Here is a 14,403-nt window from a genome sequence, read left to right as displayed (position 1 = left end):
CACTGACGGAGTGGGCAATAATCATCCATACTTAGATACCCGCCCAAGCACCAGTCGAGGAGCAAGTGCTGAATCTCAATCAAATATCATTCATCTAGCTTTTGCCCCTGGGTATCATGTCATCGACCCTTTGTCAGGCGTGCACTCCAACGCCCTAACGAACCTTTACGCCGTTTTACCAATGTATAATGCAAGGAGGCGACCTCCATCAAATCGTTTCCAGAGGTTCATCATCAAACTCCTCTAACGCATAGACACCTTCTGCGTCTTCACACGCGCGGGCCCTAAACCACTGCGAATCTCATCCAGCTGCTCCAATCCCGTCTGCTGGCGGCCCTTCTTCACCCTCCGCTTCCCAGCCATGGAATGACTCCCCAAGAAGTCATCCATGATGCTGTCGAAATCAGAGCGTAGCTGAGGTGCTTCACTCATGCTGGACATGCCAGTCATGCCCGACATCTTGCTCAGACCCGTCATCCTGCTCATGCCGGACATCATGGATGTGTCATCCGGGAAGTCTTCGGCAGCGTACTCTTCCTCAATCTTGTCGAATCGCTCATCCAGAAGTGAGAGAGCTTCCGTGCGGTGGAGAGCAGAGGATGTCATGCTGTAGCTAGAGGGATTGGTGAGGGCCCCTTTCCTTTTTTTTGATCTACCACCGGCGAGCAATGCTGATGCTGTTGTGTGTATTGATTGCTGATATGCGGAGGGAGCGTTGGGTTTGGGTGTAGCCTTGGCAGCCTTGACGTCTTTCTTGAACTTGTTGAATTCGTCCATCCAGGCGTCGTCGCCTTCTTCTGTTGGTGCGGGAACAGCATCTGGTTCAGGTAACGAGTTGGGATCCGTTGGTTCAACCGGGCCATTCTCTTGTTTAGACTCCAATGACACACCTCCCGCAGGTGAGCGAGCTTTGATCGTGTCGTCCGATTCCCAACCTTCATCATCGTCCTCGAAGAACCGGTCCATCGTCTCCTCCCACTCTCCGGGATCCACCTCCACCGCGTCTCCTGCAAGTTCGGCAAAGATGTCTTCATCCTCATCCACATACGCGTCATCGTCCAGAGCTTCCAACACCTCCCTTAGCCTAGGATCCATATCCGGTTGGAAGCCCGCAATCGCATCCGGAATATTCTGTTGATCCTGATACGTAGTCTTCCTGACGAACTCCGACGGCGCCATATCCTCCCCAAAGATGTCACTCGCGGTCCTGCTCACGCTGCTGCTAACACTGATTCCAGCTTCGCTTTGCCTGTCGTCAAGACTCGCCTGCGCCAGAGCGTCTGCCAGGTCCATCTTGCCCTTCCCCTTCCCCTTCTTCTGACTAGGCGCCTCGACAAAGTATGCCTCTCCCCCACCCGTCCCCAAGTCCCGCATATGCTGCATGTAGTCATATTCCGTGTCATCGTAGTAGATCCCGTAGTTGGCAGCCTCTCCCTCATTCTTCCTCACGCGATCTCCAAACTCGCTCTCCAGATCGCCCCTGGACTTGATCTTGCTCCGCCCCGAGGCCGCAGAATATTGCGACGCTCGCGAACTACCCGCCGCCTCGGAGGCCTGGCGCTGATTCGGCGCCGCCACCTCCCTGAACACCATATCCGGGGCATCTTCATCGTGGATCCGCGGGTCGTTCTGCGCGCGGTGGACGAGCTGGAAGGTGGTTGCGGACTTCTTGTCGCTGGCGCGGGGTTAGATAGCGGGTCCTAGGCTTCTGCAACTGCGTGCTGAATTTGATGCTTACATGAACTTTCGACGAGGCATGTTGGGCGACGGATGTGTAATCTTGGAATTCTCTGGATCCGGAGAAGGGTGGCGTGGGAGACTGCTGTGTGGAAGAGATGCTGACAAAAGGTAGCGGGGAGCCGGTGTTGGGAATAAAATTTAGGCGAGGGGTGAATGATGGTGGGGCGAATACGTCTACTGCATAGATTCACCTCCGAACCTTTCTCCGCCAAAACCTCCCGCCGCACCTCGTTATACAGACTACCTACCCTATACGACGTTCTATTTGCCGTTCAAGATGGTGCTGGCAAAATCGAAGAAGAGCGTCGGGCTGGGCAACGCCCTGATGAACGATCGATTTGGGAAGGGCAAGAATTCGGAGATGCACCGCGGCAACCTCCAGGCACAAGGTATCAAGCGGACAGGTGCAAATGGAGAGACTGTGAGTCGCCTTTAGGTATCGAGCTCGGTACGGCTACTAACTGAACAATCAGTACGTTACAAACGCCAAACAGCAAGCATCATGGGTCAAGATGCGGTCCGTCACGGAACAAGGCGCACTCGACGAGTTCCTTTCTACTGCGGAGCTTGCGGGCACGGATTTCACAGCCGAGAGGATCAACAATGTGAAGATTATACATAAAGATCAGAAGAACCCCTATCTACTTTCGGCAGCAGAGGAGCGCGCCACTATCCGGAAACACAGGGAGAACAGGCAGCGGCTAACGGTTCCGCGCCGACCGCACTGGGACGAGCGGACCACGCCTCAGGAACTGGACCGGCGAGAGAGGGATTCGCTCATGCAGTGGAGGAGAGGGCTGGCAGAATTGCAGGAGAATAACGATCTGCTCATGACGCCGTTTGAGCGCAATCTGGAAGTGTGGAGGCAACTGTGGCGAGTGATTGAGAGGTCGGATCTCGTTGTGCAGATTGTGGATGCGCGAAACCCGCTGCTCTTCCGATCGGAGGATTTGGAGAAATATGTCAAAGAGGTGGACCCGAAGAAGAATAACCTGCTGCTGGTAAACAAGGCCGATATGATGACTCTGGAGCAGCGACAGGCATGGGCGGACTATTTTGTATCTGCGGGCATCAATTTCAAGTTCTTCTCTGCCGAGTTGGCAAAGGAGATGAACGAGGCACGCCAGCTCGAAGAGGAGAGCGAGGAAGACTCAGACTCGGACGACCACATCGATGAGGATGACGTCGAGGAGATCGATCCTGAGGACGCTGCAGCCTCAAGGGAGCAATCCAATAAAGAGACGGAGAGTCAGGAGCACGACCAACCCACTACAGATGGCGGCGTCCCCCTCTCAGAAGACTCAGAACTCACCCGCATCCTCACCACCTCGGAACTCGAAGACCTCTTCCTCGCGCATTCCCCTCAAATCGACACGGGGCCCGACGGCAAACCGCGCAAGACCCAAATCGGCCTCGTAGGCTACCCCAACGTAGGCAAATCCTCGACCATCAACGCCCTCATCGGCGCAAAGAAGGTCTCCGTCTCCGCCACCCCCGGCAAAACAAAACACTTCCAAACCATCCACCTGAGCGACCAAGTCATCCTGTGCGACTGCCCCGGCCTCGTCTTCCCCAACTTCGCCACCACAAAGGCCGAACTCGTCTGCTCGGGCGTGCTCCCCATCGACCAGTTGCGCGAATATACCGGCCCCGCCGCCCTCGTCGCCCAGCGCATCCCCCAGCCTTTCCTCGAAGCCATCTACGGCATGAAGATCGCCATCCGGCCGCTCGAAGAAGGCGGCACGGGCGTCCCCACGGCCGAAGAGCTCCTCCGCGCCTACGCGACAGCTCGCGGCTTCTCGACGCAGGGGCTCGGTCAGCCCGACGAGTCGCGCGCCGCCCGCTTCATTCTAAAGGACTATGTGAAAGGGAAATTGCTCTTCTGCCACCCCCCGCCGACGGATCCGCCCATCGATCCGAAGTACTTCAATCGCGAGCTCTACGATATCCATCATCTCCCTGCGAAACGCCGCGCCCAGCTCTCCGCACACATGGACGCCTTGTCCCTCGCGCCTTCATCGTCCGCGTCCGCAGCCCTTACCAACGGCGCAGCAGCAGCAGACGACGATTTCGAGGATATGGATCCCATGGTGTCTACGACCGGCGCGCCCGTCACAGGCGAGAAGACGGCGCAAATGGATAAGAAGTTCTTCGGCCCCGGGCAAGGGATGGCGCGCATCACGATGCCGTTCCACCACCAGTACAGCGAGCAAGGGCGCGTGAAAGCTCTGTCCGGGCGCAAGGCCAAGACCATGGCGGCGTTGGAGCGGGATGTGGATCCGAGCGAGTTGCGGATGGAGAGTAAGAAGCATTTCAAGGGGAATCGGAGGAGGGGGAAGCAGGCGAGGGGCGAGTATGAGTGAGTGAGGTGGGGTTGAGGAGGGAGGGAAGTTTCACGGGATTTTTTGCATGGGGCATTCGCATTCGAGTGAGATTTGAGGAAGAGTGGGGGAAAGAGAAAGGGAAAAGCTGGTTATGGCGTTTCTGTGAGGTTTACATCTGGGCTCATGGATTTGATTGCTGTAGAAGCGTCTATGATGTTTACGATTTTCCGGCATTGGCCTGGGGAAACGGAATAGCAGTCTCATATATGGGAATATACCTGCTGATTTCCTTATACGGTTATCTATAACTGGCATATGTCCTTACCGCGATTTCTCCTCTCATAGCCTACATCCCGTCACGCATCGGCACAAGTTGCAAAGCCAGCAACTATGAAAGGAGCTACGCAATGCTGACCGCTCCCCCGCCTATTCTCGCATGACAACCGCTCCTTCCCATTGCAGCAGCGCAGGAAGCAGAAAAGCCAAGGCGTCGTCGGCAGATGGTCGTACGTACTAACAAGAATACCCCCCAAGCAAGTACCAAGCAACGCTAAGCTAAGCCGGCGGGAAAGCAGAAGACCCTGAACAAGGTCTTGTTGGCGAGTCTGCGGTTGGTGGTGTAACCTCGAAGCTCGTATTCTGGGCTTCGAGTCCGTATGTATGCAGTGCAGCAGGATTCAGAGAGGGGGGCGGCCAATATGCTGCTGGTGGCAATGATGGTGGTGGTGGTGAATGATGCAATTACGAGACGGAAGAGAGAAAAAGCAATGGATGGCGGCTGCAGGACAGGAACTTGTTGGTGCTTGGTGCTCTTGGAAGCGGGGAGTCTCTCACTGTCCTTTGAATGGCGTGGAGGGAGAACTTGCTCTGTGCAGTAGTGCAACACCCAAGCGAAGCATACGCTTATCAGATTGAGGTTGGAGTACAGTATAATATGCGCCAACAAGCCGAGACCACTACAAGCCGAATGAAGCTGCGGTGGGCTGTCTGCGAGGAGTTTCCGGAATCAGCATCACCGACATATTCAATTACCAATCCGCCAAGGAAGGAAGCGCACCTGCGCAATCTCAAGGCTGGAGCACAGCGAATTCGGGCGTGATGGCCCGTCGGTGCAGGCTCCGTCGGTGCAGGCTCCGTCGGTGCAGGATTCCGGCTTCAAGCAGAAGCAGCGGACGTTGTACTGTGTAAACAGAATGCAAGAAGCAGACATGATGCCATTGTCCTTCTGTGCAACGTCTCGGCGTCGGAGCTCAGCGTCCAATAAGTCGGGGAACAGTGGCCACGAGCATGGAATAAGGGGATGTGGGATGGGGACCGATTTGCGGGGCAGCGTACACAGTATGCACACACGACCATGCAACCACGGCTTCTGGGGAATAGGGGGAGCTCTCCGATTGCTGGCCTGAAGGAGTGGGTGGAGCGGCGAGTAGCGACTCCATCCGCAGTCCAAGCAAATAGATCAGGACCAGGGGAATGGATCTCGGGAGAGATGAAGGCGAGCAACAAATCGTTCAACAGAGCCATGCATGAGGCTTGCAGCGGACGTCAGGCGGGTTCGGCTATACTGTGTACTGTGTACAATGATGGCTGATCTGGTAATCCGATGTACAGAAAGCGCGAGCAAGTTCCAAGGCTCGAGTTCAGCCCATCTGACCTGCAACCTCCAGATGACGTGATAAAAATCAAGGGGAAGGGGAGGTGGGGACGGCTTCTCCAGGGAGGGACATTTTGAGGCTGTCGTGGCCGGAGATGAAGGTGTAGTCGGTACTCCGCAGTTGGAAGAGGGGCTGTTCAGTATCAAAGACACATGAGACATGAGGCAGCATCCCACTCATGAAATTCCTTCCTCGACCGGCTTCCTCAGCTAGTCTCCCATCATTGATATCAAGTAGCGGTGAGGTTCGCATCGGTCACTTGTTGGCAGGACTCGACACAGGGTACCGAGTACCGAGTACATGCGGTGGTGGAGTATCGACGAGCTGGAGGGGCCGCTAGCTTCAGTGCCGGGTGCACGTGCCCTTGCCGACGTCACCGGCCCAACGCGGCATAGCGCAGGGAAAACTCTCGCTTGGCACTAGCGAGGAAGTGTGGCGGTGCCAACAAGGTGAAACAAACCGACCCAAGCCGGATCTTTTCACAGCCTGGCTCCAGCCTGGTTCCTGTGTACTGTGGACACAGTACCAGGAGGAACACTCGCAAACCAGTTGCCAGTTGCCCCAGGTTGCCCGCGCGAACGACGCCCTGCAGGTGCCGTGCCAATCAGTCTGAGCAAGTCCGCCACACTCCTATTCCGTTTGGTCATCATCGCCAGCGACAGTGGAACAGCTTTGGTCGTGGGAATGAGGGGAAAAGAAGGAGCCAGCAGCTACAGTACAGCGCCCACGGATGAATAATGAAAGGATGAATAACTAGCCGCAGTGGTCGTAGCGGTGGCAGTCGTTCACATAAAATATGTAACCATATTTTAAATCGCGCAAGTAGTGGCAGTGCAAATTCTGGCCTTGCTCGCCGCTCCCTCTCCTCTCCCGTCCCATTCATTTGCGGTCCCCGCACCCACTCCGTAGGTAACCCCCTTCGCTCACACAACACGTCCCTGCACCCTGTACGCACCGCGCCGGAATCGCCCACAAACCTCCAAAACCCCCCCGCGCTCCTCTCATCGAACGTCGCCTCTCATCAACCCTCTCTCCTCTCGTGCCCGCCCGCACACACGCAATAGATAGATCCTCGTGCCTGCCTTGCGCGCCCCGCGACCGTCACCGACATCATCCGCTCCGATCGTCCTCGGCCACCTGCTCTCCCTCCCAGTCAGCGCCTAGCTCCCCTTCTAAATCGCTGACCGACACTGCCGAGACTCTCTTTGCCATCGTCGCTTCCTCTCCTCTTCCGCGACCCCTTCATCATTTCGCCTTCGCTATCGTGGGCGCCCAACACCTTCACGGTGACGTCCTACACCCAGGCCACCCACACGCAAAACACCCTCCCGAACCTCGTCTCCACCACCAGCCGTAGGAGAAGCTACGCCATTTTGCGAGGCCTACAATAACAGATTCTGGGCTGCGCCCCAGCCCTCGAGACACCTGCGTCTCGCTCCCACGCCTCTTCGACCACCAGCCGTCGTCTGCACCTTCTCTTATACGCGCTCCAACTATCATGGCTGCCGTTCCCGCCAAGCCTGACGCTCGAGACGTCATCCCCAACCCTTCCCCGGTACCCTCCGTGTCCACGGCGTCGTCCACCTCCCAACCCGACCACCTTGCCCTTCCTCCGGCCGTAAAACCTGCCGCCAACGGCGCCGTTGCCACCAACGATGCTGTACCCAAAGCCCTTAGGAAGCCGACCATGACATCGCGCATCAGCGGCATGTTCAGCCGCAAAGATGACAGCAGCAGGGAGTCATCCTCTTCCCGCGCCTTTCCTAACGAAAAGAACGCAGATGCCAAACCCACCAATCAAACCGTGCTCCGTCCGACCCCGTCACGCCAGCCCTCAGCCAGCAAGCTCGACAAAGCTGCTCACGGCCAGTATCAACGTTTCTGGATCAACGAAGATGGAACTCACGAACATCATCTCAAAGTGGCACGGCGGCAGGAGAAGCTCTCCGACATGTTCCAGAGCCTCATGCTAGGAAAGAAGAAGGAAGGCACTCACGAAGATCAGCCCCTGAGCCTCATGTCCAACTGGGTTGACGTCATGCGCAACGAGAAGGAAAAGCTGGCCGAAGCAAAGAATAGCGCAAACGCGTCTCTAACGCTGGTACAAAAGTACGGGAAATGTCAGGAGGTGGTGGGCCGTGGTGCTTTCGGCATCGTTCGCGTCGCCCACAAAACCGATGCCAAAGATCCTCGGCGCGAGCAGCTATATGCCGTCAAAGAATTCAAGCAGCGGCCCGGGGAATCGGACAAGAAGTACCAGAAGCGCCTTACCGCAGAGTTCTGCATCTCCTCCTCGATGCAGCACCCCAACGTCATCAACACCCTCGACCTCCTCCAGGACGATAAGGGAGTCTACTGTGAGGTCATGGAGTACTGCTCCGGTGGCGATCTCTATACCCTCGTGCTCTCGGCTGGCCAGCTTGAGGTGGTCGAGGCCGACTGCTTCTTCAAACAGCTCATGCGCGGCGTCGACTATATGCACGAGATGGGCGTTGCGCATCGCGACCTGAAACCGGAAAATCTCCTCCTTACCTCGCATGGCTCTATCAAGATTACCGATTTTGGCAATGGCGAGTGCTTTCGGATGGCATGGGAAAAGGAGGCACATATGACGGCTGGTCTGTGTGGGTCTGGCCCATATATCGCGCCAGAGGAATATGTCGACAAGGAGTTCGATCCCCGTGCTGTCGATACGTGGGCGTGCGGCATCATTTACATGGCCATGCGCACCGGCCGTCACCTCTGGCGTGTTGCCCAACGTGGCGAAGACGAGTTCTTCGACCGTTATCTCGAAGACCGGAAAAAGGAATCGGGCTATAGGCCCATTGAGGTTTTGCGTCGGGTAAGCAACTTTCATTGGCAGCTCAAGCCGTATTACTAACTAGTCGCTGCAGCAAAAGTGCCGCAATGTCATCTACTCGATCCTTGATCCGAATCCTCAGCGACGTTTGACCGCTCATCAGGTCCTCTTCTCCGAATGGGTCAAAGAGATCAAAGTCTGCCGTGCGGGAGACGAGGGCTTCTAAAGAGATTTCCTGTGCCGCCGCCCATTTTACAAGACCCTGGAAGCATCTGATCGCGCGGGCAGCGATTCCCTACTTTCCCCCTTTCTCACGATACCACTTCCCGCACGGCGTTCTAGAACAAAGCGGAATGGCGTTGATGCGCACGATCAAGACCCAAGACGTAGGGAGCAATGGGAGGGCTTTTTGATGACGGGCGTGCAATTGGTACGCAGGCTCGGCTGGATACAAGGGAGGCATGACTGTTTTCACTCGTTCAGGCTGCTGTGTTGGGAAAATGTGGGGAATGAGTGGTTGCTTGTTGCGCTCCTCAGCGCTTCCGTAGGGTAACCGCTTGTACTCCCATGCTCGACACAGAAGCCGGTATTATCATGATGATGATTTTTCATTTTGGCGCGACTTGTCTTTCTAGCATGGTTGACATCCTTTCGTTTTGGCACGATGGCGCCCGTCTTTGTATCTATGTATGTTTGGGGCGCTGCTTCGATGCGATTTTTGCATATGAGATGAGACACGTTTGCGATGCATTCTGGGGCGTGTTGTTGTTGTATACCCAATATTTTAGAGGGACGTACAAATGCTATGCGATGGCTCAGCCATTACTTGGACTTATTATTATCCTCTTCCAGAACTGTTTTCAACTTTGAACCCAAGCGATGTGATGTTTTCCAGTCTTGGCATTGGTTGAATAAATAGACGGGAGGTGCAAGGGAGGGCGGTGAAAGGAACGCTTTGGCAAGAGACGTGGCCACCCGCACCAGACCGCCCTCCGCCGCAGAAGACACCTCCAGTTTTTGCCGGTAGATAGCTGTCATCATCTATGCAGTCCGTCGACGTACACCTGCAGACCTCTCCTCCAACCACTATCGCTTGTTGAGCTATGCGCCCAAGCAATGCTCACGATTGGCGCACCCCTCCGCAAATGGACGCCCCTCCTTCTGCTCTGCAGCCTCGCGGCTCTCGCGCAAACGACAGATAACACCACCACCACGGTGGAATCGAGTTCCAACGTATCCGTAACTTCTCTGCAAACATCGACGAAGTCTCCTTCTCCCACGCGATCATCGCCGGGCACGCCGCCTTCGACGTCGTATGAGTCGACCTGCGCTTTTCGCACGATCAACTATATAATACACACGCTACCTCAGCAATGTGCAAAGACGACTTGGTCTCCTCCTTCTCCTACGGCGGAAGCTGGGGTGCAAGAACCATCCGTCGCATGGGCTGGAATACCATGGGTTAGGGACATATCTGCTGAAAATGCGTCCGCAATCCAACAAGGCACCTATGCAGCGCCAAACGGAACGACAGCGACGCGGATAGCTGATGCTGCGGCGGCGAGCCCTGTAGGGTCTGCGGATACTGAGGCCGAAACCGAGACAGACTCTCTCCTCGACAGTGCCAAGTTTCTGTCCTTTGAGGAATGGAAGAAGAAGAATCTGGCTCGGGCAGGGCAGTCTCCAGAGACTGTCGGGCAGGGCCGCGCTGCATCTTCTGAGGCGAGAACACGCCACAGACCGGTCAATGTGAATGCAATGGACGCTCTAGGGGAAGAGTCGGAGATTGATATCGATTTCAGTGGCTTTGTGAACAGCGATGGGGCAACGAGTGACGGGCCTTCTCCTGCAGAGCCTGTTGGTGCGGCCGACGCAACCAAGTCCGACGACGAGGGTGACAAAGTGGCACCCACCTCCTTTGCGCTCAGCAAAGACGCTGGGAAGACATGCAAGGAACGGTTTAATTATGCCTCCTTCGACTGTGCAGCGACCGTACTCAAGACCAACGACAAGGCCAAGAGTTCCACTGCTGTTCTCGTGGAGAACAAGGACAGCTACATGCTGAACGAATGCTCGGCGCAGAACAAGTTCATCATTGTCGAGCTCTGCGACGATATCCTCGTGGACACGGTCGTTCTCGCCAACTACGAGTTCTTCTCCTCCATGTTCCGCCACTTTCGTGTCAGCGTCTCTGACCGATATCCCGTGAAGCTGGACCGATGGAGGGTCCTGGGTACCTTTGAGGCTCGCAATTCTCGGGACATTCAGCCTTTCCTGATCAAGGAACCTCAGATATGGGCGCGGTATCTACGCATTGAATTTCTCAGCCACTATGGCAGCGAGTTCTACTGTCCTATCAGCCTGCTCCGAGTGCATGGTACGACCATGATGGAGCAGTTTAGACGTGAAGAGGAGCAAGCGAGAGGTGATGACGATTTTGTGGAACCGATAGAGGTGGCTGATGGAGATGCTGTCAAGACCGCCGTTGCTGTGGTAGATCACGAGACTCTCGTTCCTGCGGAGCAGCCTCCCATCGACAAGGAGAGAGCCCAGGCCGTGGTACCGGGAGAGAAGCCCGATTCCGAGAACACAACTACTGTAGGAGATGCTTCATCAACCGATGTCACCGATGGTACCAAAGCAGCATCAGAGCGTGCTGAGGATCATACATCATCCCATGACTCCTCCTCTGCCGCCGATTCAGGGACTGGGCAGCCATCAAACCCATCCATGGCGGATTCGGGACTTGGAAACATCACCGGCTCTGCAAGAGATTCCGCTTCAGAGAAAGAGCCCAACAAGGATACAACATCCTCGTCGCACTTCACAGACGAAACTTCTTCTTCCTCCACCGGGATAGATAACAACAGTGTAACCATCCCAACCGATCAACAAGCCGGCCCCAAAACATCTCTCAACGATTCGAACAGCACACCATCCACCACCGGCTCCAGCAGGTCTACCGACTCCACTCCTCCCAATCCCCAACCCCCGTCTCAACCCCATCAGCCACGTGCGTCCTCCCCAACCCAACCCTCGCCCCCGGCCCCGACAACCCAGGAATCCTTCTACAAATCCATCCACAAACGCCTCCAACAACTCGAAGCCAACTCGACCCTCTCGCTCCAATACATCGAATCGCAATCCCTGCTCCTCCGCGACGCCTTCATCAGCATCGAGAAGCGGCAGGTGGCCAAGACGGAGAAGTTCCTGGCGCACCTCAACGCGACGGTGATGCAGGAACTCAAGAGCTACCGCGCGCTGTACGAGCAGCTGTGGCAGAGCACGGTGCTGGAGCTGGAAGGGATGAAGGAGAGGCAGAGGCGGGTCGAGGAGGAGGTGGGGACGCGGCTGGGCATCGTGGCGGATGAGCTCGTGTGGCAGAAGAGGATGGCGTTGGTGCAGAGTACGCTCCTGCTGCTCTTCTTTGGGGTGGTGCTGTTTGTGAGGAGTGGGCCTTTGGGGGGTGCGGGTGCTGCGCAGCAACAGCAGCAGGGTCGGACAGAGAGGCAGGTGGGAGGGTATGGGGAGAATATGTATACTCGCCTGTTTGACATTTCGCCGCCCAGGAGTCCGCGTGAGGGGGAGAGTTATGGGCTGTTGAGACGGCGACGCACGTTTAGGGATATGTGGCGCGGGAGTGGTGGTGGGAGTCAGGGGAGCGATACGAGTCCTCCGGGGTTGTTGGGCGCGGGGGGGAGAGAACGCGGACATGGGCGCGGACATGGCAGTGATGGAGCCGTGGGCGTGAGCGATGTCGATACTGAGGGAGCGAGGAGTCCGGTTGTCGAGGGGTTCTCGAGCCCGGAACCAGGGCCGGCTGAGCTTGCGCGGTCGCCGGCACGTGAGGATGAGGAGGAGAAGGAAGTGGATCGTGTGGGTGATGGTGCGACGACGACGGCGACGGTGAAAGAGATAGGGGAGGTGGACACGGGGCTCTTGACTCCGGTTACGAGTATCACGTCGTCTGAGACGTACAGGCAGACTCCGGAGGAGCCTGCAAGTAGTAGTAGCAGCAGCAGCAGCAGGGCGAATGTACGGCTCGGAGAGGAAGCGAGACTGGAAGTGTTGGCTACGCAGTCGGGACCCGCGACGCCGAGGGGGAGGAGGGATGTCAGGGCTAGCTGGGAGGTGGTGGGTGAGGCGGTTGAGAGGCTTGCGGAGGATGAAAAGGAGGGTGGATTGGGAGGGGAGGGGAACTAGGAGTCTGCCTGGAAGGTTGGAGAGGTGTGCGTGTGATGATGGCCGTAGTGTTGGTTATGATGACGACGCCGCCGACGATGGTAATGATAATGCGGAATTGCACGAGGAAGCTCGAGATGCGTCCTGTGGGTTTCGGGCTTGATGGTGTTGCCGGCGTTGTGGTACTCTTTTCCTCCTTTCCATCATTTTTTGGTCCTGCATCGTCTGTCTGTGTCTGGGTTGCGGATACCAACTTGTTCACCCGTTTTTTCTGCATATTGGATCTTGGTCGACTGTTATTCTTTCTTTCTTTTTTTCCAGTTCTGTCGCAGCTTTCGCAGCGTTGAAGAGCGTATTAATCGCGTGCATGAGCATTCGTCTTTGGGGCGGTTTTACTGGGGTTGGTTGGGATGCATCGTCGATAGGTATACTTTCTACTGTGGTTAGTAGCTTCGGCTTCTTCGTAATGTTCAATAGCATATGGGATGTTTTCTTGATTTGACTGAATAATTGGTGATTGATGGACGTGATGACGGAGTTGAGGAAGATGGGAAGGGGGAAGGGGAAACGGAAAATGAGATGGAACTATCTATCTATCACGCAGGAGTAAGTATACCATGTATGCCATGTATGTCATGCATGCCATGTAGACGCATTCATTCTACATGATTCTTCATCGTCACCGTGCGAGAGAAAGAACGTTGCAGGGTACGCTTTCTTGTTGTTTTTTTTTTTTTTTTTTTTTTTTTTTTTCTCGGAAAAATTGAGTGTTCGGTTTTCAGGGGGTTTTAACTCAGTATTCATCGTTCATCATTTCACCACTCCCTCAGACCTCGGTCTCTCTCCAAAGACGGAATCCCCTTTCCGCTTCCCTCCCTTCGCCCTTGCGGCCTTTCTCCACCGCGAAAATAACAGTCACTCACCAGCAGCACGGTTGAGGCAATGTACTAGGAACCTAGTTTCGTCCTCTCCCGTCAAGCTTCAAGATTCAACTTCCAAGATCCAACTCTCTCCAACTACTCCAGCATACCATACTGTGCCCTATAGAACCCAGCACAACACCGCAGCAAACCCTTCCATTTGTTTATCGTACCGAAGTAACAGGGCACCCTGGGTTCGGTACATAGGCAACGAAAACACCCCCTCTTCTTCCCCCGCGCTCCACCCTGTAACAAGCCTTCAAAGTTCAAAACTACCTCTCTAGCAAACCTCGAAAAGGCGACCTAGCGACCTATCTAGCAACCTAGCTCAAAAGAATTCCACTACGACTACGGCCAAAAGCAGGAGCTTACATGCCGTTTGCTTTACCCAGTTAAGATTCAAGATCCAAGATCAACCCCTAAGGACCTTGTTCCAATTAATCCACGCAATACCGGATCCGTAAAACATCATCAGCACACTATTACCTAGACAAAACCTCTAATTTCGTATTATGTACCAAGCGTATCAGATCCCTACCAGGTTAGGTACACTTTTCAACTCACTTTTCAACCTTACTCCCGTTTCCATTTCCTACGTCTACTCAACTTGTAACGGCGACCGCGGTCGGTAGAGGCACTTCTTACCGGACCCCCGAATCAAAATTTGTGGATGATGACTTTCATCGTGAGATGTGGAGACGAGGGAGAGAAAAGGGGGGGGGGGGGGGGGGGGGGGGGGGGGGGGGGGGGGGGGGGTTGGTTGTTCAGTCGGACGTGAAAAG

At 55.5% G+C, this 14,403-nt stretch overlaps 4 protein-coding genes across 4 annotated transcripts; 3 read left to right on the top strand and 1 right to left on the bottom strand.

Annotated features, from left to right (window-relative positions):
* Positions 1–81: 81 nt before the first annotated feature.
* On the bottom strand, positions 82–1,839 carry EI97DRAFT_424726 (Low temperature viability protein). Its single transcript, XM_033797142.1, has 2 exons — positions 1,739–1,839; positions 82–1,675 (listed from the first exon to the last, which is right to left on the bottom strand). Exons 1-2 carry the CDS (start codon positions 1,756–1,758, stop codon positions 244–246), a joined length of 1,452 nt encoding a protein of 483 aa, XP_033650727.1. The 5' UTR covers positions 1,759–1,839; the 3' UTR covers positions 82–243.
* On the top strand, positions 1,810–4,351 carry EI97DRAFT_496129 (P-loop containing nucleoside triphosphate hydrolase protein). Its single transcript, XM_033802466.1, has 2 exons — positions 1,810–2,161; positions 2,214–4,351. The coding sequence occupies exons 1-2, from the start codon at positions 2,018–2,020 to the stop codon at positions 4,101–4,103; spliced, it is 2,034 nt and encodes a 677-aa protein (XP_033650726.1). The 5' UTR covers positions 1,810–2,017; the 3' UTR covers positions 4,104–4,351.
* Positions 4,352–7,427: 3,076 nt separating this feature from the next.
* On the top strand, positions 7,428–8,745 carry EI97DRAFT_384067 (Pkinase-domain-containing protein; the record flags this gene model as incomplete). The annotated part of the gene is made up of 2 exons (XM_033795946.1): positions 7,428–8,561; positions 8,614–8,745. 2 exons carry the CDS (start codon positions 7,428–7,430, stop codon positions 8,743–8,745), a joined length of 1,266 nt encoding a protein of 421 aa, XP_033650725.1.
* A 732-nt stretch (positions 8,746–9,477) lies between these two features.
* EI97DRAFT_436242 (uncharacterized protein) lies at positions 9,478–13,204 on the top strand. The gene has a single exon (XM_033799052.1). It carries the CDS (start codon positions 9,636–9,638, stop codon positions 12,720–12,722), a length of 3,087 nt encoding a protein of 1,028 aa, XP_033650724.1. The 5' UTR covers positions 9,478–9,635; the 3' UTR covers positions 12,723–13,204.
* Positions 13,205–14,403: the final 1,199 nt, after the last annotated feature.

Source organism: Westerdykella ornata (genome assembly GCF_010094085.1).
Source record: "Westerdykella ornata strain CBS 379.55 unplaced genomic scaffold EI97scaffold_29, whole genome shotgun sequence".
Lineage (NCBI taxonomy): Eukaryota > Fungi > Ascomycota > Dothideomycetes > Pleosporales > Sporormiaceae > Westerdykella > Westerdykella ornata.
Note: the sequence above shows the minus strand (reverse complement) of the source record. Positions and strands in the feature narration are given on the sequence as shown.